This window comes from Vespula pensylvanica, chromosome 7 (assembly GCF_014466175.1).
Source record: "Vespula pensylvanica isolate Volc-1 chromosome 7, ASM1446617v1, whole genome shotgun sequence".
Lineage (NCBI taxonomy): Eukaryota > Metazoa > Arthropoda > Insecta > Hymenoptera > Vespidae > Vespula > Vespula pensylvanica.
In genome coordinates this window covers 7,637,135-7,658,381 of record NC_057691.1, presented here as the reverse complement: position 1 = coordinate 7,658,381, position 21,247 = coordinate 7,637,135, and the positions used below count along the sequence as shown (strand labels likewise).

The 21,247-nt window shown below is 38.8% G+C and overlaps 1 protein-coding gene across 7 annotated transcripts in view; it reads left to right on the top strand.

Annotated features, from left to right (window-relative positions):
• LOC122630800 (semaphorin-2A-like) overlaps nt 1-21,247 on the top strand; it is a 362,656-nt gene that overhangs the window by 193,703 nt on the left and 147,706 nt on the right. Inside the window, exon 1 of one of the 7 annotated variants that reach the window (XM_043815726.1) lies at nt 4,394-5,806. The exons of the other annotated variants lie outside the window; for them this stretch is intronic. Within the exon in view, the coding sequence (XP_043671661.1) occupies nt 5,626-5,806 (181 nt within the window). The 5' untranslated portion in view covers nt 4,394-5,625. Of the gene's footprint in view, nt 1-4,393; nt 5,807-21,247 lie in introns of those variants that run through there. 7 annotated transcript variants of the gene reach the window in all.

Genomic DNA, 21,247 nt, shown 5'->3' with positions numbered 1-21,247 from the left:
TTTGCCTCCATTGAAGCGGAGCTAACGAAGGATCAAGCTTTCTCCTTTCTCTTCCATCTTCTTCTTCTTCTTCTTCTTCTTCCTCTTCTTCTTCTTCTTCTTTTTTTTCTTCTTCTTCTCCTTGTACTTCTTTTTTCCATGGAAAATGCGTGAAACGAACGCATTCATCGATTTTCGACTAACTTTGTAGAAAGACGCGCTTTTGATATTAAAAAATTTATTCGATGTTACGAAAAGAGAAAAGAAAATAAAATAAAATAAAAAAAAAAAAAAAACAATGGTTTATATCCCTTCGACTTTTATTTTCTATTTTATCTATATAAAGTCTCTGATTAATATGATTAATTCGCATTACGAGACAAAATGAAATCTTGTTTGAAATATAAAAGAAACTTACTCGGACAAAAAGCAGGTCAGTGCGCATTCCGGACTTAGTGTTAATACAGGAACAACAAGAAAAAAAAAGAGAAAAAAAAAGAAAAAGAAAGGAACAGAAAAAAAAGGAACAGAAGTAGAAGAAAAGAGGAAAAGAAGCAAAAGGATTTTGTCTTAACGTCTCTCGAGAATTTATATCCCTCGAAACGTCGCTTCCAGAGAAGAGAAGAAGGTGTGTGTGAGAGAAAGACAGAGACAGACAGAGAGAGAGAGAGAGAGAGAGAGAGAGAGAGAGAGAGGGAGAAAGAGAGAGAAAGAGAAAGAGAGCAAGTCCTTTGCTTTTCTTACACACACCTCCGAGAGATATCAACCTTTTGCCGTTCGCGGGTTTCTCTTTCTCGTAGTATCACCCTTCTACCTCATACCCCTCTCATCCCTTCGTCGTCTTATATTTCAAGCGTTAAACGTCTCTTCCCAGCCAAGAATCATTCCACGCTTTTTCCGGCTATTTGCTCTCGTCCACGTGAGTTTTCTTCAGAAACGCGAGAAAAAGAGAAAGAGAGAGTGAGAGTTAGAGAGAGAGAGAGAGAGAGAGAGAGAGAGAGAAAGGAAGAGAGAGAAACTTCGCACGCGTTTCTCGTAAGAAGCTTCGTCCTCAGGTCACGTCGGAGAACACAGAAAAGAGGCTCATGCAATTCTAAACTATTTCAAATGAAATGGGATAGGCGGTCGATGGATTTGCTGGCTGCTCGAGGAGACTCAGGACTTTTTCTTTTTCTTTTTTTTTTCTTTTTCACTTCTTTACTCGTCTTCTTCTTCTTCTTCTTCTTCTGTTTCTTTTTCTTTTTTTCTTCCTCTTCTTCCTCTTCTTCTTTCTTCACCTCTTTCGTTTTATCTTACCATGAACAAGGACGAAGAGAATCCAAGAAGGAAGACATGGCTGCCTCTATAACGGGCCGTTCTCCTTTGTTCTAAAATTCTTACGACTTCCCTTTCGTCTACCTTCGGTACACCAACCGAGGCTTCTTCTACCCTCATCCTCCTCCTCCTCCTCCTCCTCCTTCTTCTTCTTCATCTCCTCCTCTTTCCTCTTCCTTGAAGCTTGGTGAACCTAAAGAGACGAAGAAGACGACAAAGGAAGTGGTTTGTACCGGGTGATAATGGCGAGATAGGAGCTTCGTTGCCTCTTCTACAAAATCGTCCTTCTCCCTCTTATCCTTTCTCTTCCTTTTGCGTTAGCCAGGGACACTTTGTACCGAACATCCAGGATGCCTCGCAACTTTCTTTAGTCACTCGACTCGGCTAACTTTGGGGGTTTTCGCATTAGCATATCGACTTATTCATACCACCCTTCTCTATTCTCTCTCTTTTTCTCTCTCCTTCTCTCTCTCTCTCTCTCTCTCTCTCTCTCTCTTCCCTCGCAAGCTTCCTTACGTATTCTTTCGCGACGGTTTCCTCTTCCTTCTCCTTTTTCTCTTTATTCTTTTTCATGTTCCTTCCTCACTCCTCTCTTGGGAGTCGAAGGTGGCCGCCTCTAGGCGTTTCTCGTGACACCCGGTAGACGATAAGAAGAACTAGAAGCTGGATCATTTATTTTTCATTTCTCAAAAGTTATTTTCACCGATCCCGATGCATCGTTCTATTGGTTAAATCTAAATTTCTTCGGGTTCTCGAGATGAGGGAAATATTATATGAAAAAGAAAATTCCTTCGTGGAATATCTTTTAATGCTTTTTGTTTTATTGTAAAAATATTTCATTGGATTGATTAAAAATTACGTCTATGTTACGTCCTCTATTTTAGTGCTCGTTCGGCGCGTGATTAAGAATTTGTGTTCCTCTTTTTTTTTGTACGACGTGTAGATCAAACGTTTAGAGGTTCTTCGATCCTTCGTCCGACGATGCTTTCTTACAATAATCGTCTTAGATCTTAAACCGACTTAAAATGATCCAACGAGAGAAACGTTGGCAGAATATAGACAGAACCTGCAGTCGTTTTTATGCGTTGTGTTTCACGTCACGATTACAGCCAATCGAATGTAACAGCCAATCGAAAGGTTTCTCGTTTCCTAGATCCGATTGCAGGGTGTGACACACTTTGTAGATTTTTCCTTGAAAGGCCAATGATACCGGCGAAAGTAGTGTCATTCATCGTTCATGTCGATCATCATAGCATTGCCTATGAGACATGCTCCTTCCGCGATTCTCCTCGAAAATATGATCGAACTAACTGCTGACAAATTTCAAGCAATTTTTCACGACGCAATACCAGTTCGATTTCCGTCTTCGGTGTATCGATACATTCGTTTCGAGGAATCTGCCGAAACGATGCTTACGTCGCACGTATCACCAATCTCCACGAAAAAGAATCTATATACGTATCGAGGTTCCCATCGCGTTGCGTACAGAGCAATTTCATATCTGTCGTTCGTAAGTACAATGCTTGACCGAACGTTCGCAGGGACAATAAATTCCAAAAATTTTGGTAGCCGTTAGTTTTCATAGATTTTCGATTAGAAATCGAGATGGCGATATCACTTGGCTAAGGAAGATAAATCGAGTATGATCTTATTCTATTCCGAAACCATTTGCTATGGATTACTTCGTTGTTCGCAATGCGTAGCATCGGTAGAACGGTTCGATCGAAGATCCAAATGTTACACCTTCCGCGCCATTGGAAGTCCAAGACTTGACACCGGAAGTCAATGGTGGTGGAATGCAACAGGTGGCATGATCTCTTCGAGCGCAGTCGAAGGAGGAAGAAACGATGAAGAATCTTTGTTCGTATGTAGAGCTCATCACGATGGTGAATCTCTCTTACACGATAAAAGATGAAACATGGTCGTAGCGTCTGGTATGTTCCCTGGGATGGTATCGTACACGGATAAACGGATTATCAGGTACTTTGCGGTTGCCATCGATCCTAGTTGTCGATAAGCGACGGAAACATCACTACCAAATGCAATTCCAATTGGAGAAACGAAAAATGCCGAACGTTTATTCGTTGCTACTTGTTCTCATCGCGTCAGGGTCATCGATTGTTGTAACGTTTCATGTTTAATGGTTTCGTCCTGGATCCGTCGGTACAGAGAACTGACTGACGAACGAATTCTGTTTTATATTCTATTTCGAGCTTTTATTTATTGTTTTCATCTGGTTTTCATCAGATTTTTTTTCTTTTTTTTTTTTTTTTTTTTTTTTTTTTTTTTTTTTTTTTTTTTTGAGAAAATACAATACTCCATGCAACGCCGTTACCGAATAAGTCGACGGAATATCATAGATGATACCGATGGACGAATAGCCGATGAACCACTCGATTTTACGGCGCTTTGAATTTCACGATAATTATCATAATAATCCCTTTCTCTCAGCTTATAAAATTTTAATTTGTTTCGACGAACAAACAGCGAACAAACCGATCATAATTATTCACGCTATTTTATTTCCAGAAAATGTACTCGATGCTATCCATTACTATCTCTATTTAGAGAGAAACTAAATTTTCGTTAGTAATGATTCAATCCATGATTAAAACCATCAATTCGATAGATTTCCAACTAAAATAGTTCGAATTACGTATACTTAGTCGATTTATACGATAATGTTTAAATACGGTCATAAATGGATAAATATAATCTTTTTTTCTCCCGTCAAAGATACGTATTTTACACTATTAAGAAATTTCATAAAAGTCGCAAAAAAAAAATATATATTTTAACTGTATGAGAGAGAATCGTGTAAAACAATCTGTTGTATAAAATAACGAAAGAGTCTCGTATAAAATGATGTACTTACTTTCTTTGTGGATGTAAGTAAAAAAAAATGAAAAAAGAAAAAACAAAAGAAAGAGAAAAACAAATCAAAAAGAAAATTATTTTCATAAGGTTGTAAGTTGCCGCGTGAATCGGCAAAGTTGCGGCGACGACGGCGGCATTGTTCGGCGGCACGAGAGTGCGAAAACGGACGAAGTTGGGCGAAGATAGCCGAGCGCGGCCGAGGACCTGAACGCGGCAACGCTCGTGCGAGGGTAACAGTCGTGCCGCGGCCTCCAAGAAGGGAGGTTGTTATTGCGTCTTCTCCGAGTAACTCGCGTTGTCGCGCCATAACACTCTTCTAACGTTTCTTATCACGCGTGCTTTCCAATTCCACGATTAAAAAAATGCCGAATAGAACGATGTCGTGGCATCGTTAGAAATATATTCGCTATGTAAACGAAGTGTTACTTCGCGTTGAACAAAGTTTGTGGTGTTTCGATGGGACCGATGTGACGACAAACTTTGCGTCCCTTTGTTATATTTAGTTGTGCCCCGTACTCTTTCCTAAGTTTTATTCGACGAACGAGAGGAAAGAAGAAGAGGAATAAAGAAATATTAGACGAGTTTAAGAACGGCGTTTCAAGGTGTTACTTAATATGGCGGCGACGAGGATCGGCGGGAAACGGAAGTAAGCGATGGGAACATGACGCGAATGAACGAGTGTACATCGAAGGTCGTTCGAAGGGTTTTTTTTTTCTAAAGAAAGAAAAAGAGATAGAAATATCGTCGTTTCTAAGAAAAGCTTGGCGATAGGGAACCATTTTTGTTTTTATGCTCACCTCTGGGAGAAGTCGAGACAGTAAAAGGAGAGTGGCTTACGAGGAAGAAACACGAAGAGACATCGGATCATCCAAAAGAGGGAGAGAGAGAGAGAGAAGCGGAGGAAGAATTCCTTTGTCCTCTGAGGCAGTACCGAAGGCGTCCAAGAGAAAGGAAGACAGAGTGAAAGAGGGGATACGAAGAGAGCACGCGGTTGAGTTTTCATCTCTCTCTTCTCCCGTGTGTATACCTGTGCCACCGGTAAGATTCCGTGCCTCGAAGCTAAAGAGAGAGGAGAAACAGAGGTCGTAGAAGAGAATGATAGACGGACATGCGTGTTTTTAATATGTACTCGTTTAGTGTTCGTTAGAACGTTATAAATTGCGAATGTCGAGATATTGCGTGTCATTCAAATTTCATTCCTTATCTCCAAACTACAAAGTGATATCTTATTGAAGTTTATTTCGCTTTTGGAAACTCGTAAATTCGTTCTAAATGGATCGGTGAGAGAAAGAGAGAGAGGATCTTTTTTATTTGGTTTTCTAATTCGTCAAAAATATTGTTCTCCGATCAGTTCGAGTGCGAAAAGATTTAGGTGATACATTTCGTTATTGAAAATTTCTATATACGAAAAGAAAGAAGGAAAATAGAAAAATCTGTGAAAGTTCGTTTGGAAGAATGCAGAGACGAAGGTTACCGGATACGATGGCGTTGCTGGTGAGGGCAGCTGTTCTAGCAGCTGTCCTGGGACAATTTCTGCCTAGCGGCTTGGCCAGCAGATTGTTAGCTGCTGCTCATCCTGGACATGCTTATTTCGAACAACCTTGCTGTGGACGATCTCACCTGAGGCACCATAAAGGTATGCTTACGTTTGGTTACCGATTAAATACATCACGTATCGATATAAATACATACGTAGATCCTTCTTGTACGTTTCTTATATATTTCCTTAATATAAATTCTTGCGGATAGGATAAAGGTCGAATTTTGTTGGAAATAAAAACGCCTTGGCGATGTTTAGTTTTCTTTTGAATTATGCGTCATGTTTATTTCTATTTTTATTCCGAACGTATTTCACCGAAGGGACATAAACCAAACTCAAACTTGAAAGTAACTTTGCAAACGAAGTATTTTTTTTTTTTTTCATCGTCGACAGAAGAGAGGAAGAGAGAAAAAGAGAGGAAGAGAGAGAGAGAGAGAGAGCGTCCTTTGGAAGTTTGCTTAGGGTAAAAGTTATACTTTTTTTTCCTCTCTTTTTATTCACCTTTTTACAAAACTCGCGGAACGGACACGTGTACGCTAAGGGTTGACGTGTTCGAGTCTGTGATCAAAACGGAATTAGAAAGTTGTGATTTTCTTCTCATGTACATAGTTTATGATCAAATTAGCTCACGTCGGAACAAGTAGATAAATATCGACGTGGGTAGAAGCTTTGAAAGAAGATAAAGAAAGAGTACACACGTCGAGCGTGTGACTTTCTAATCTTTAAAAATCGCTATCGAAGTTGCTCCATTAATGTGATTTAATTATCATTGCAGAGAAATTATTTATAATACGAATTTCTCGACGTTATTATGTCAAAATCGACTCGTTGAATCATGGGACCTTGTAAATGTATTATGTACTTCGCATAGATAAAATTTCGTTACGTAAATATGTTATTTCAAAAAAAAAAAAAGAAAAAGAGAGAGAGAGAGAATTCGCGAGAAAATTCATAACAATTTTCAATAGAATTCAATCTAATTTCCGAGATCGAGATATGGATAATAAAAAATTACGTGTTACTATAAATTGTATCCTTTAAATTCTGTTCTGAAAAATCGTGAAAAACTCGTAGCGGTTAAAAAATATTTTCAATCTATTTGTTATTTTCTCGACGTATTTAGATATTCACAAACAACAACGATGCCGTAAAACTTTAACTCCGTATTAACCGTAGTACGATTTTATAATAATTCATCGTTTGAGTTTTCTCCTTGCGTAAGCTCGCTCACCTGGAAGAGAATACGATAACTCGAGATTTATTTTACACGAACATCGTTGTACATTTTGACGTCTTCTTCATTCTCGTAAAAGTGCGGCCGTGCGTTGAGATTGCGATACGTTTGCGTACGTTAATCTAACGTACTTATTTACTTATGTTAGAACATATAACAGGCCCTTGAGATTAAGTCACGATCACGTTACTTTTCTGTCAAGATGAAAAATTGCGCTCGAGCTCGATAACGAGCTTGAGAGACATTATCGGTTGGCTCGCATTAACTCGCAAGTAATTTAAATGAGAATATGGGAAAGATCAAATTCGAAGAGAATATGAGAAAGAGAAGGATCGAATTTAATTACGTTAGTTTTAAAAAATCGATGGAAGCGTTAGGAACAAATACGAGCGATAAAATAAACAAAAAATATTTTTTACGTAGACGAATCGAATAATAAAATTAATAATCATTGATAATTTGTATTTGTTGTATCGTCAAAGAACATTACACGTATAAGCGAATATACATATGCGAAATAAACGAGAAAGTGTTTTAGAATTTTACCGTCGACTTCTGACGCCACGGGTTTTATTATTCATCGTCTATGGAAACTCGCACGCGAGATCATTTTATGGGAAAGCTTTTCCGTACTATGTGTCGTCTTTGCTTTTAACTCGTGCAGCACGGTTAAAGGGCTGTTTGAGCGTTTGAAGCGTTCACTGAAAATGAACTCGACGTTTCATCTTGAGAAAATGGTACTTACTGCAATTCTTCAATTAAATCACGTACTACGTAAAGCTTCAAATTTCTTCGTAAACGTAATTGAAATTTACCAACTGACGTGGTGATCCTTTTATATAACGTAGACAATTTTTTTATTCTCCTATATCATAAGCTTTTTTTTAAATTAGTTGTATAAAAAGCTCTCTCTCTCTCTCTCTCTCTCTCTTGTTAAAAGTTTCTTTTCCTCGCGTTAATACCCAGCAACTAAATTCGACGATACTGTCGAAGCGAAATAGCCCCTTGAAAATCCGGAACTCTCTATTCCCTGGTCAATCCAGTGGCCATCGTAGGAGTGGGGTTTGCCGGTAGAATTTTCGCAACGTGCGAAAACACTTTTCGCGGCGATCCACGAGGGATTAAACTTTCCCCGACGTTTTTCTTAAGGGGTGAGCGAGACAGATATGGTATACGGTATACACCTACGTGTGTATATATATATATATATATATATACACCTATATATAGATAAATATATAGTGAACCTGGGAGTACCCCTAACCACCCTCAAAGCGTGGCAAATCGTTTAAGCTGTGGAGAAAAAGAGAGAAAGATAGAGATAGAAAGAAAAAAAAAGAAAGAGAAAGACAGGAAATAGCATACACGCGTAGAGAAAAAGAGAGAAAGAGAAAAAGAGAGAGAGAAGGTAAAAACCTATCCCCGGACCGAAAAGCCCGTTAGCATATATCACTAATATTATCTCGGGGGGTGGCAAAGGACGGTCGAAAGAGTGGGAGAGTACTGTTCTTCCCTCCTCCCATTCACTCTCTTTTTCTCTCTCACTCTCTCTCTCTTTCTCTTTCTCTTCCTCTTTCTCTTTCTCGCTGCCACGCGATATTACCAAGGCTTAGAACGCTCGGGACTGACTTCATTATGTGGCCAGGGTAGAGAGAGAAGCATCGAATGGAATGTGGAATGGTCGGTCGGCCGGTGTATGGTTGTGCTGCTCGCTATGGTCGGTCGCTTTCCTGTGGGTTGGTTGGTTGCTCGTGTGGAAGTCGAGTATACGCGCTTGCTTCGACTCGCTGCATGTCTCTCTCTCTCTCTCTCTCTCATTCCGATATAACACCGTCCCTTCTCTTTCTCTTTCTATTCCGTTCTCCACGTAGTTTCTCTCTCTCATTCTCTTTCTATTCTCTTTCTCTTTCTCTCTTTCGTCTTCCGCCGTAGCTGCAAGGACCAAACACGCACCAAGAGGAGGAGGGATTTCACGGACGACGGCTGTATCCTGTCTCTCTCTTTCTCTTTCTGCGTACTTTCAGAAGTACAGGAATACGATATCCCTTGCAAAATTCGTGATTTCGTTCTCGCACGTTTCTAGTCGGCAACGCCATCAAACGATCACGGGATATTTCGATTTCATCTAGGTATTATTTTTTCTTCGTCTATTTCCTTTCCTTTTTCTTCTTTCCTATTTCTTTTTCTCTCTCTTTCTCTCTCTCTCTCTCTCTCTCTCTCTCTCTCTCTCTCTGTCTCTCTCTCTCTCTATGTTGCATTTTATATCTCACAGTCGGCTTGAATAAAGGAAAACTTATTTAAAATATAACGTACACAAGGTCAATGACCTCGGTTTTATTTAGAAAAAGGATACGGGGGTATATTTAAATTTGAATTTTTATCGCAAATCAACGTTAGTCACGATTAAACTTAAAGTGGCCTAAAAACGAGAAATATTAAATAATATCGTACGTTATCATTATCCTATTTGAAGCAAGTACACGTAAAAGCACTTAGTGACCACTCGAATGTACTTAATTCTACGTATGGTAATTCGCGTCTTCGCGTTAAAATACTATTAACGAAGAACTGTCAAAGATTCCGAAGCTTGGGAAATAACGATTTTGAGAAATAAGGAAAAATGAAAGGGAAAGAGAAATGGAAAGAGATATATAACGGATACGAGTGATATATGTTCGTTTTAATTTCTTTAGCGTTATTGAATCTGATATTAGAAATTCAATCTCGTCTTAGTTTAGTCGAAGTATATATTATGTTTTCTTCGAATAAGATTTCCGGTACTGTTGAAGTAGTATAAACTTTGATATCGATTCACGAGTAAATACTCGTGAAGTCTCTCTTCGCTTTTGTCATATTGCCTTCTTTATTCTGATAAGATATTCTAGACTTTCAGATTATCGTTGTTGTTTGCCGAACTTCGATAAGGATATCTCTCTCTCTCTCTCTCTCTCTCTCTCTCTCTCTTTCGAGTTATGATTCGAAGAAAATCCTAATCTTCATTTTATACTATCGGTAAGTTCCTTTGTCATTTGATTTTTTTACAAGGTGATTCATAAACAGAAGAAAAAATTATTGTACGTTAAATCACGAAATATTTTGATACCGAAATATTTTGGATCATCGATGAAATTTTAGAGGTAGACTACAAAACGAATAGATCTACGATCCATCAAATATTTGTATACGTTGTTCTGGGAATTACGGAACACGATTCACACGCGTTTCTCTATATCCGCATGTGGAAGGACTAATTTGATCTGCACTTGCGGATTCGACTGGTAGGCCAGCGCGATAGGATCGTGAATCTGTAAGCTCCTGGTATCGAATCTCTACTAACTAACGGAACGGATATTAATTTCGACGCGCTTCTCAAACCGATCCATTAATCCAATTTACACGCGCATTTGACGTGTAGCGTTCCGTAGCTTGCGTATGTACACATAAATGTAGTGCAATTATGTTGAATGCTCGAAAATCATCATAGTCGATTTCCGCCTTTCGAGATCGCCCTTTCGATTATCAACGAATTCGTAATTATATATTTTTTTTCTTCTTTTTTTTTTGTCTCGAATCATCATTTATTTAATATGCTTTACCGAAAGATCCTTTCGAACGAAAAAAAAGGGTTTCGTCCTTGCTTGCTGGACACGATACTCTCGCAAAACTTACGATAGAAATATTAACGACAAAATACGTATATATTTCGTATATGCAATTTGGTTTTCGTTGAGATTTGCGGTTCAAAATTTCTCAGCATTCCCTGTGGCAACGTAGCTTTTCTCTGCGAGTGAGATATTTATGTATTTAAGTAAATACATAGTTACGGAATTTATTCAGTCGGTTTCGTTTTATCTTTAGAATCGTTTCAACGAAATTCGTAGGATCGCTATCGTCCCTCACGATGGGTTTTTTCTTTTTTTCTTATTTTTTTTTTTGGTTTCTAAGATTTTTTTGTTTAAACTTTTTTTTTAATACTTTTACAATTTAGCGAAGAGAAACAGAGAGAGAGAGAGAGAGAGAGAAAGAGAGAGAGAGAGAGAGAGAGAGAGAAGATATCGAACGAGAATAACGTTCGTACGTTCGATAAAAATCAAATTCCCGTTGAAACGTGAAAAATACAGTAACGTTCATCTCTCGCTAATCGAATCTAAATAGTTTCGAAAAATCAACAGCGCGTATGCACTTAGATAATTGAAACTGATTGATTTATCAGTTGGTGATGGGCTGGGACACTTTGTACGTTTCCATGATCTGTTTTTTTTTTCTTTTTTTTTTTTCTTTTTAGATAAATTGAGAGAAGGAAAATAAAACGAGTAAGAGATAATCTGATTGATACAAGTAAATCGTCGATATTAATTTTGCGATGGAACTTAATTTTTATTATTTACTATTGTTTTTTTTCTTTCTTTCTTTTTTTTTTGTCAGGAAATGCAGCACCAAAAATCGTACTCTTTCTGTACTCCCGTCGCATCCTCGCTGCTTCTCGTTCTAACTTATTCTCTCTTCTTCTCTTCTCTTTTTTATTTTTACCAAGGAGGTCTGCCTTCAACTGGCGGATTACTCAACGTAAATCCTTAATTCAACCGTAAACTCGAGAAGCTCGGGTGAGTACTCTCTTTGCAGTCCCTAGAAATCTGCGAATGATGTTTGCGCAAGTAGCCAAGTAAGGCGAAGAGAGAGAGAGAGAGAGAGAGAGAGAGAGAGAGAGAGAGAGAAGAAACGCATGGGAAGACTTGGAAAGAGAGAGAGAGAGAAAGAAAGATGCAAACAGCTAGACGAGAGTTTCTCTTTGGTCGCCGCCGGTCTTAAAGATTTCCAAGATTAAAAGCTCGAGAACGCAGTGTGTCGGCTTTTCTCGTGTTTTCCAACGTCTTCTTTCTATCTCTATCTCTCTCTTTCTCTTTTACTCCTTCTTTCTTACCACTTTGCCTTCTCATGATTTTCCTTTTCTTTTTCCTTGTACATCACCAAGAGGAATTAACTAACAACGATGGGTTCAAACTCGTCGTCGTCGTTGTCGTCGTTATAGTATAGCAGTTTAACTCAAAAAACGAAGACAAGTTAATCTTATATCGGTTGTCTAGACTATCGGTCGACTTGTCGCCAATCTCGAAATAAGCCGAAAACGTAATTAATTTTCAAAGGAAAATTCTACCATTCATTTTTTACGATTTATCGTTCTCGTCCTCTATATTTCCAGTAGCGCCAAAAAACTGATCAAATCGGTTCGATACGATTCATCGATCATCGTTGATTTCTCATTCTTCTTGGTGTATTAAAAATTGACGTTGATTAATTATAAAACAACGCTGAAAATGGAACGACGTATACAGTACATGTATGTATCTATGTATGTATGAATATATGTATCTATGTACGTCTGTATAAAACTTGATGGATTGGATCCACTCTGCATACAGATTACCTTCAACAATTATTTCGAAAAGACTAAGTATATATTTTTTATTAATAGATATCCCGTCTACGGATCATCTACTAAACGTATTCACCGTGTTCTCGTTATATTATTATTTTCACTCGGAGTTTATTTTTTTCTGGAAAGAATAATTGAAAATAAAAGAGGTTAAAAAGGGAAATGAAAGTAAAAGAAAGAAAAAAGAACTGTTCGCGAAATGGACGAAGCCGTTAGATTATAGTAAAATTGATTGTTCGATTGTATCACGAATGAAATCGAAGATAAAAATAAAGAAGGAATGGAAGGACGCAAGGTTAAAAAGAAAAAAGAAATGTACGAAGAGCGAAAGAAAATGAAAGATAACGGAGAAACGAATGAGCGTCGTACGCGACTCTTGATAAAAATTCAAGATTAATACCAACCGTGAATCCGTTTGGCGAAGCTATTCAGTCACGCTCGTGAGAATCCGTTTAAATAAAATTTCTCAGCGCGTGAAGTTTTTAAGCTGACTGCTTCGTATTGACTTTCTAAGAATACGAGAAAGACAGAGACAGAAAAAAAAAAATAAAAAGAGAAAACACTCGTTACTATTGACATTTTTCGTAAACTGCGAATCGTGGAATATGTATAACTCTACCACCAACCCCTTCTCCCTCTGTCCACTCAACCACCCTTAACCTCAGACAAAGAAAAAAAAGAAGAAATACAAAATAAAGAAAAGAGGGAGAAAGAATAAAGGGAGCAAGAAAATGATAAAACAAGAGAAAGAAAAGAATGTTAGAAAGGTAGGGAAAAAACAGGTATCCAACTTGCAAGGTACGCAAGGATATTTCACCGACAGGATTACGGTCACCCCTTAAGAGAGAGAAAACCTCTTTTCCCTTCACTTCCTTCTTTCTTTCTTTCTTTTTTTTCTTGTTTTTTTTTTCGCGTATCTCTCTCCTTTCTCCCTCATTCTCTTTCGCTCTCTCTCTCTCTCTCTCTCTCACACTCTCTCTCTCTCATTCACTCACTCTCACTTTCCCTTTATACCCTCTAAAAACACTTTGTACTCGACGTGCAAAAATGTAGAACCTGAGTAGAGGCGCCCTGGTGGCTAGCCCGCGTGTAGAAAAAAAGAGAAGGAAAAAAATGAAAGAGGGTAAAATAGTGAAAGAGAGAGAGGCAGAAGGGTGTGAACACAAAAAAAGGAAACGATTTCGAAGTCACGGCTATCCGAATACGCGATAAAAAGGATAACGAGGATATAATGCGTCGTCTACCTTGTCTGCGAAACGTTTAGAAACGCACGCTATCGCGGTTTGTGCCTCTCGTTCTCACACCCTAACTACATATCCCCTTCCATCGGTCGTTGCACTTTCTCTCTCTCTCTCTCTCTCTCTTTCTTTCTCTCTCATTTTTGTTGGGAGGTTTAAAATTTTTCGAGCGTCGAGCCACCGTAAAAAATGGATCAGAACGTTGGTAATGGCGGCACTATAAACGCAACACAACGGGATTGTTTTCTCGACTTTAGTTTTACCTCGCACAGGAAATAATAATATGGGGATTCCCGTAAATGCGTTAAAGGCGTATATTTCTGAAATTATTATAACACGTTGCGAGAGGAATTTTTTTCGCGAGAGATTTTCTTTTTTTCTTTTCCTTTTTCTTTTTTTTCGCTGTCTTCTTTTTTATTCTTTCTGTCTTTTAATTATCAAATGCCAGACGCGTGTTATATACTTTGATAAAAAAAAAAAAACAAAGAAAAAGAAATAGAAGAGAGAAGAAGCGTACGTTCGAGAATACTCTTAAAAAATGATTTGTTTCGTGTGAAAGTTTACTTAGTGGATGCTGAAAGTATCTTCATCTCGAAGAAGAAAAAGTAGAAGAGGACGACGAAGGAGAGGAGAAAGGAAAGAAGAATGGGAAAAAAATCAGTAACGGTATAATATCCAAGCCGATAGAAGAAAATCTTGGATGGTGGAGGTTACAGAAAATATCCTACCTTAAGTCTTAGGTTTATGAAAGTCGTTGCCTGTGTCGTGTTGTAAACTACCTTGGGTATTACACTTTCTCATTCTCTTTCTCTCTCCCTCTCTCTTTTTCTCTCTCTTTGTCTTTCTTCTGCTCACCTTATGGTTACGAGCTTCTAAGATTCGAGCGTGCCTTAACTACGCTTTAAGTTCTTTTATGCGGCTTAACGAGATTCTCTGCTCCCGGCGCAAGCTCTGCAAAGGGGTAGGGGGTGGATCTTCGCCAAGACGTTGCGAGAACCACCCCTGCATCGCCCTTTCTCTATTCCTTCTATTCAATTGGAACTTACCCTACGGCTTGGAATGCAACTTCGCGGAGAACCTGTCATGTGTTGGTGTGTGTACGTGTGTGTGTGCGACTATGCATGTGTATACATTTACGTATATCCTCTATGTAGATAGATCCTGTAGAATGTAGATCGAATGAATGAGAGAAGGCAGAAGAGAGAAAGAGAGAGGGAGAGAGAGAGAGAGAGAGAGAGAAAATACATTCGGACTGACTGCACGAGTGCTTTAGTTACGATTTGTAACGATGGGAGTTTCGAAACCCGTTTCGAAACAAGAAACGCGAACTTTCAAGGCACAAGAATGCGAGCGTTCGACGGGAATGAAGATTCCAATTTCGTGTTTGCATTTGCATATACCCCTGTTACTAGGATAAGTGCGAAGCGGATAAATTTCGTCATCGTCATTACATTTTCAATTTTTCTTGTTGGTATTTATTTACTCGCTAGATTACATCCAGTAAATTTTATTCGGATTACGTTAAGACTCGTATCTCGTTGGTTACCGTTTCTTCTTTTTCTTTCTCTTATTTATTTTCTTTTTTTTTTTCGATAAGATCAATTGAAATATTGCAGTCGATCAAAAATGAATGAAGAAGGTGATCACCGAGGTGTGGAGAAAACGATCAACGGTGAAGAGCTAATTGGTCTCTATCAATAAACACCGCACGTTGTTTTTTATCGTTGGTTGGGTGGTGCTCTTCTTATCAGAATACTTCATCGTGCAAACGAAGATGGGAAAAAGGAGGGATATCGTTCTTGCTTAATCGTTGTCTCTCCTTGTCGCTTTTTTCAAGGAAGATTCGTGGAACCCTCGAAAACCTTTCCACGTGTTCGAAGCTATCTCTCTTTTCCCTTCGATACCTCTAGAAGTAAGAAGAGAAAGAGAGAGAGAAGAAAAAAGAGAGAAAGAGAAGAAAAAGCACAGTATATCCCAAACGATATCTGCCCGTCGCAGGAATTTCAGATCTCTCTTCCACCTTTCTCTCTCTCTCTCCCTCTCTCTCTGTTCGAAATGCCGGAAGAAGGAGAGAGAAAGGAAATTGAATCTCGCTTTATCTCGTGCAGCGATATTGAAAAGAAAGGGAAAAAAGGAGATGACGGGTAGGAGTCTCTTATTCTAGTGGAGAGAAAGTAAGAGAGAGAAAAAGAAAGATGGAGATAGAAATGCACCCCCTCGTGTCGTTGGTCGAGCGAATAAATTGTTACGAGCGATATCAACACCTCCGCCGATACGAAGAATTTTCTTTCTCTTTCTCTCTTTCTTTTTCCATCTCTTTCTCGATCATCGTTCCAGTACTCGAAGACGACGTCGTTTTCACATCGACGCGTTCGCTTCGATTCGTCCTCCGAGGAACCTCATCGACCACGGTCTCCGGAGCTACCCTCTCTTCCTTCTTTTCTCTTTTACTTTCCTCTTTCCTTTCCTTTCCTTTCCTTTTCTTTTCTCTTTTCTTTTTTTCCTTCTTTCACGGTTCTCGCACGAACGACCATTCTAGCGACCGGTAATTCGGGTATTTCGAGATTTTCAACGTGCTAGGGGGTGCCAGTAAGAATCCTTGGTGCCCGAGGGCTCGTTTTTTTTTTCTTGATACAGGAGTGTATATAACATCGTCAGCTCCAAAGAAAAGAAACAGACAGGATGGAAGGGGGTATTTTTGACACGTCTCATACATATGTTTCTCTTTCGTGTTACATCGTTTCGCTTCTGATAGCACGTATCGATCTTTCCTCCTTTAGATTCTCGAGAGACTTACATAGCTTTTATGGTGTCTCTCTTGACATTTTTATCGCCATTTTATAGAACTATACGTGGTTCGATCAAAAAGTACAGTCGGATCGAATTTATTTCTCGTATTCAGAAATTCCAATCAAATCCACGAGTAATTAACACCTCGCGTCAATCCAGTTTTATTTCGTTTTTTTAAATACACCCACCCACACACACACACACACACACACACACACACACACACACATATATATGCCATTGAAATCCTTTTAAATTTACGATGATTTAATCGAATTTTCAATAGTACCTCATGAGAACGTGAACCAACGAAGAGAGCCGAACACAAACGAACGTTTCTCGCGAGAGGAGAGCTAATTATACTAACGACCGGCAATAAAAAGCAAGCGAGGCGCCGACGTCCCGGCATTCGCACGCAATTACCACGATCCTCGAGGTCGAGGGTCAGGTTGCGAGCGTCGTTTCGGATCTTGCGAGTAGTTTTGGACTTGGAAAAACTCGTACGTCATTGGACGTCTCGCGTGTACGTGGCCTACCCCTTTTTGGTTTGGTAAACTATAAAGTCGCGTGCAACTATTCGTAAACCTCGCAGCCTCGACATTGAGACACGTTTATCTATCTTGCGACCGAGTGTTTTTCGTAAGTTTCTTCTTTCTTTTATCGAATATATTATAATGTAATGTTTGAATAATGTAAATTTGATCTTATATTTTTTAACGAATTTTTGATCGTCTAGACTAATATTTTAAATCGTAGATATTTTTAGAAATAAAGTATGTGTGTGTAAGAGAGAGAGAGAGAGAGAGAGAGAGAGAGGAAGAGAAAGACAGAGGAAACTTTCACTTGTATACGTTCGAGCTCTTTTCGTGGTCGGGATCAAGTGTAGACACCAGAAATAGAGAGATACAGAAAAGCGTGTTTTATTCTGTTATTTCACGTGACATTCGGAGTCGTATATGATCGTCGTTCGTGTCGACGCAGCGGGGGAGTGGAGGTGTTTGTTGACATTACGTTTCGTACGATGTTTCCCAATGAAACTGCTTTTATTCCATATACTGCGTATGGATGAACGGCTGTCAGCTTAAATTTCGCTGGTGGATCAATATCGACAGTGGAGTTTTGTGTTTCTACGTTTATCTATTATACGCCTTTGTGTTTGTGTCTGTCTCCGTAAATGCGTTTAAGTAAAGTGATAGAATGAGAAAGAGAAAATTCCAGATACGAAGGAATAGTTTCTCTTTCAATTTACATGTCAAAAGTTAACCTGAAAATGTTCAATCTTTCGTATAATCCGAAATAATCCGAATTATCGACGTATTCGACGTTTCTCGAATAGTTTAGAATATCGTTGGAAAAAGACAACGCGTTTCCGTCACGAAGTTTTATAGGAAAGGTGGTAGTATGAGATTCGATGGTACCGTGCGATCACGTTACGTTGGTACAGCCCGTTACGGAGGGTGATATCAACCCCCCGTTTGGTTTGCCATTACGAAGCATAACCCCGTAGACTATTATCCCCGTGGCAACGATTATAATACCTTTCTTTCTTTCATTTTCTTTTTACTTTTTTTTTCTTTTTTTTCTTTTTTTTTTTTTTGTTTTCATCGATACCAAGGTTTCTAAGAAAGATTTCTATCTTTTCGATTAGGGTCGGTCATCTCTTGTCTCCTTGTTTCTGAGGATTATTTTTAACGATTGAAAGATTGTACCGTCTGTTTATCTCGCGAACGAAAATTTTCAGATTTTTCTTGCTCGTATAAGCGTATGCGGTATAATGAAAAAATTAATTTTAAATAGAAATTTCAATGTTTCGTACAATTATGCGTTTGGTCATTATCATTTCTATGACGGTATATTAATTTGATAAATATATAATTTATGTGTGTGTATGTGTGTATGCAAGCGAGCGAGCAAACGAGCGTAAAACTTGAATCATAGTTAATACTTATCGAACAATAACATTGAAATTTAATTAATATCGATTCCAGGTTAATATCGTATAGCAGTGACCCCAGCGTTAATATATATTTCATGGTACGATGATGATAGCCAATTATAAGTGAATCTACACTTAAACGGGGGTACTTCTTAATTAAGACACGCAATTTATTAACGAATCCATCCAGTCGTCGTCCTAACTTCAAACTGCAATTCGTCTGACTAACGCATGTAAATGAGAGAAAGAGAGAGAGAAAGAGAGAGAATGGGAGAGGGAGGAAAGAGATAAAGGTTCGTTTATAAAGACACGCAAGCTTTTTTGACTTGAGCAAACTTCCGGTAGCGTATATATCATCGTCGTTACTGGAACTCGAGTCTGGGAGTAATTAGCGGAGAAAGGGGTGGAAGTGGAATAGCAGCACGGTAGATAGTAGTAGTAGTAGTAGACTTAATAGTAGTAGTAGTAGTAGTAGTAGTAGTAGTAGTAGTAGTAGTAGTAGTAAGCGTAAGAAGAAAGGGTAAGGTCGAAGCTTTCAACTAAAAGGCGAATCAAGTTTTTGAGATCGATTCATTTTCGTTGTCATGTTTAAATTAGCAAATTCCGAACAAAGTGACATACTTCGATGAAATTAATATATTATATAGATTGATATATTGAAATTAAAAGGTGTCCATCAACAGATAAATTTCGTTTACACGAAATATTTTCTTTTGTGAATAATGATTGAAACAGTAAGTACACTTACGAAAATAATACATTTGTATTTTTCAAAAATTCGACGTACAAATTTTCTCTCTCCGCGGGGGAAAAAGAAAAAAGAAAAAAGGAAAAGTCCATCGTTGAACGTCCAAGCAAATGATATTTTTACCGATCTCATGGACGCTGGCCGTTGTTTGAGTTAGACTCGAAGTTTCTCTTTTACTGCGCTCGCGAAAGGTTGGTAAAGTGGTATGGCGATAGGGATGGTGTTGGTAAGGGTAGTGGATAGATACGAAGATAAAGAGGGACACAGAGAGAGAGAGAGAGAGAATGAGAGAGAGGGAGAGAGGGAAAAAAGGAGAGAGAACGAGTAGTCGCTGCACTGCATTTCTTAATTGTTCTCTAACAAGAGAAGTTGGCACTTGGCACCGTTTGTTGGCCCGTCTCACCTCTTTCCAGCACCCTCGACCCACTCACAGGAGACAGCCATCTCCTCACCCTCCACCTCTGCAATCTCACAACGCCATCTCTGAATTCTCCTCTTCTTCTTCTTCTTCTTCTTCTTCTCCTTCTTCTGCTTTTTCTTTTTCTTCCTTCTTTCTTCTACTTCTTCTTCTTCATTCCTGCCGACCTCGAACGAGCCAGTCGTCCAACATGTTACAAAGTGATTAGTCGAGTAATACTACTCTCTCTCTCTCTCTCTCTCTCTCTCTCTCTCTCTCTCTCTCTCTCTCTCTCTCTCTCTATCTCTCGTCTTTCTTCCTCTATCTTCCTCTGCGGTATGTCGCCTAATGCAGCAGCGCTGGCTTCGCAATTGCGACTGCACTTTGCAGCTCCAATCTGCCTCGTCCAAAGTTTTCTCTCTCGAATAGAAATCTCGTCTCTCTCTCTCTCTCTCTCTCTCTCTCTCTCTCTCTCTCTTTCTTTTACTTACACACACTCGTACACACGTGTGTGTTTTCTGAGAACATATTCAAGAAATTCCAGAGACGGTAGGCTAAGACGAAGCTCCTCGAACTTCATTTTCTATTTCCTTAACAGATTTCTTGATTAATTTTCTCTAATTCGAAATGAAATGACGAAGAATTTGTTTGTTTTCTCGTTTTATCCGTACGAAAAAAAAAAAAAATTCAATCGATCTATATTATCCGATTTTATTTTGGAAAATTTCAAGCGTAGCGTGTTCTAGGAAGTTTTAGGAGCCTGAGTAAGGAGCCGGAAGTGAATCGATACGAGCTGAGCCCTTTATAATTTGTTTCTTCGGAGAGCAGCTGTCGCTCTGTTGTACGGTTAACCGTGCGTGTAAAAGTTCTGCATGCGTGCTTCCTATCTAACATACGTTTCTTTCTCTCTTTCTCTTTCGCTCTCTATTTCTCTCTCTATTCCTCTTTCTTCGTCCCTAGAGATATCTGGAGAAGATTAAACGTTATAACAACGTAGCTAATTATGAACGTATTTCATCGTGAACAGCTGTCGGGTGAATACCAATTATTACGAATATTTCGTTTTCCCTTCGGTAAACGTTGACGTGATCCTAAGAATATTTCTTTGAAAGCTCATACTAGGAACAACGTGTGAGAATCGAGTTCGAGGAAAGCATCGCGTGAGAACGATCATTTTGTATAGAAGTGACCAGGAAATGAACCGAATTAGACGTCCATTGTAGAACTGAATAGTACCTTGAAAACGTTTGGCATTCGATGAGGGTGTAATCAAAATCGATCTCTCGGCCATTAGTTTTCATTACGTCGATTACGTATGATAGTTACAGATACGTGTATACGTCGAGAACGTTTAATATTCAACGGAACGAAATGATCGATCGTACCGTCTCTCTAATCAGATTTTGTTTTACGTGAAATTCGATGTAATGGTAAAATGAAAAATCGGGATGTACATATCTATGTTGTAGTGTACGATACGGTATGTGACATTCTTTTCCTCTTTCTCTCTCTCTCTCTCTATATATATATATATTCTCTCTTTCTCTCTCTCTTTTCCTTTCTCTCTCTCTCTCTCTTTCTTATTTCGAAACGCTTGATTATCCTCTTGCCCGAGGATACTCGTGGGAATGATTTCAACCCCGTACAGCTGGTACACACCTCGCTCTTGCTGTTCTTCCATGTAAGAGAGATACAGAGATAGATAGATAGATAGATAGATAGATAGTGAGGAGAGAAAGAGAGAGAGAGAGAAGGAGGGT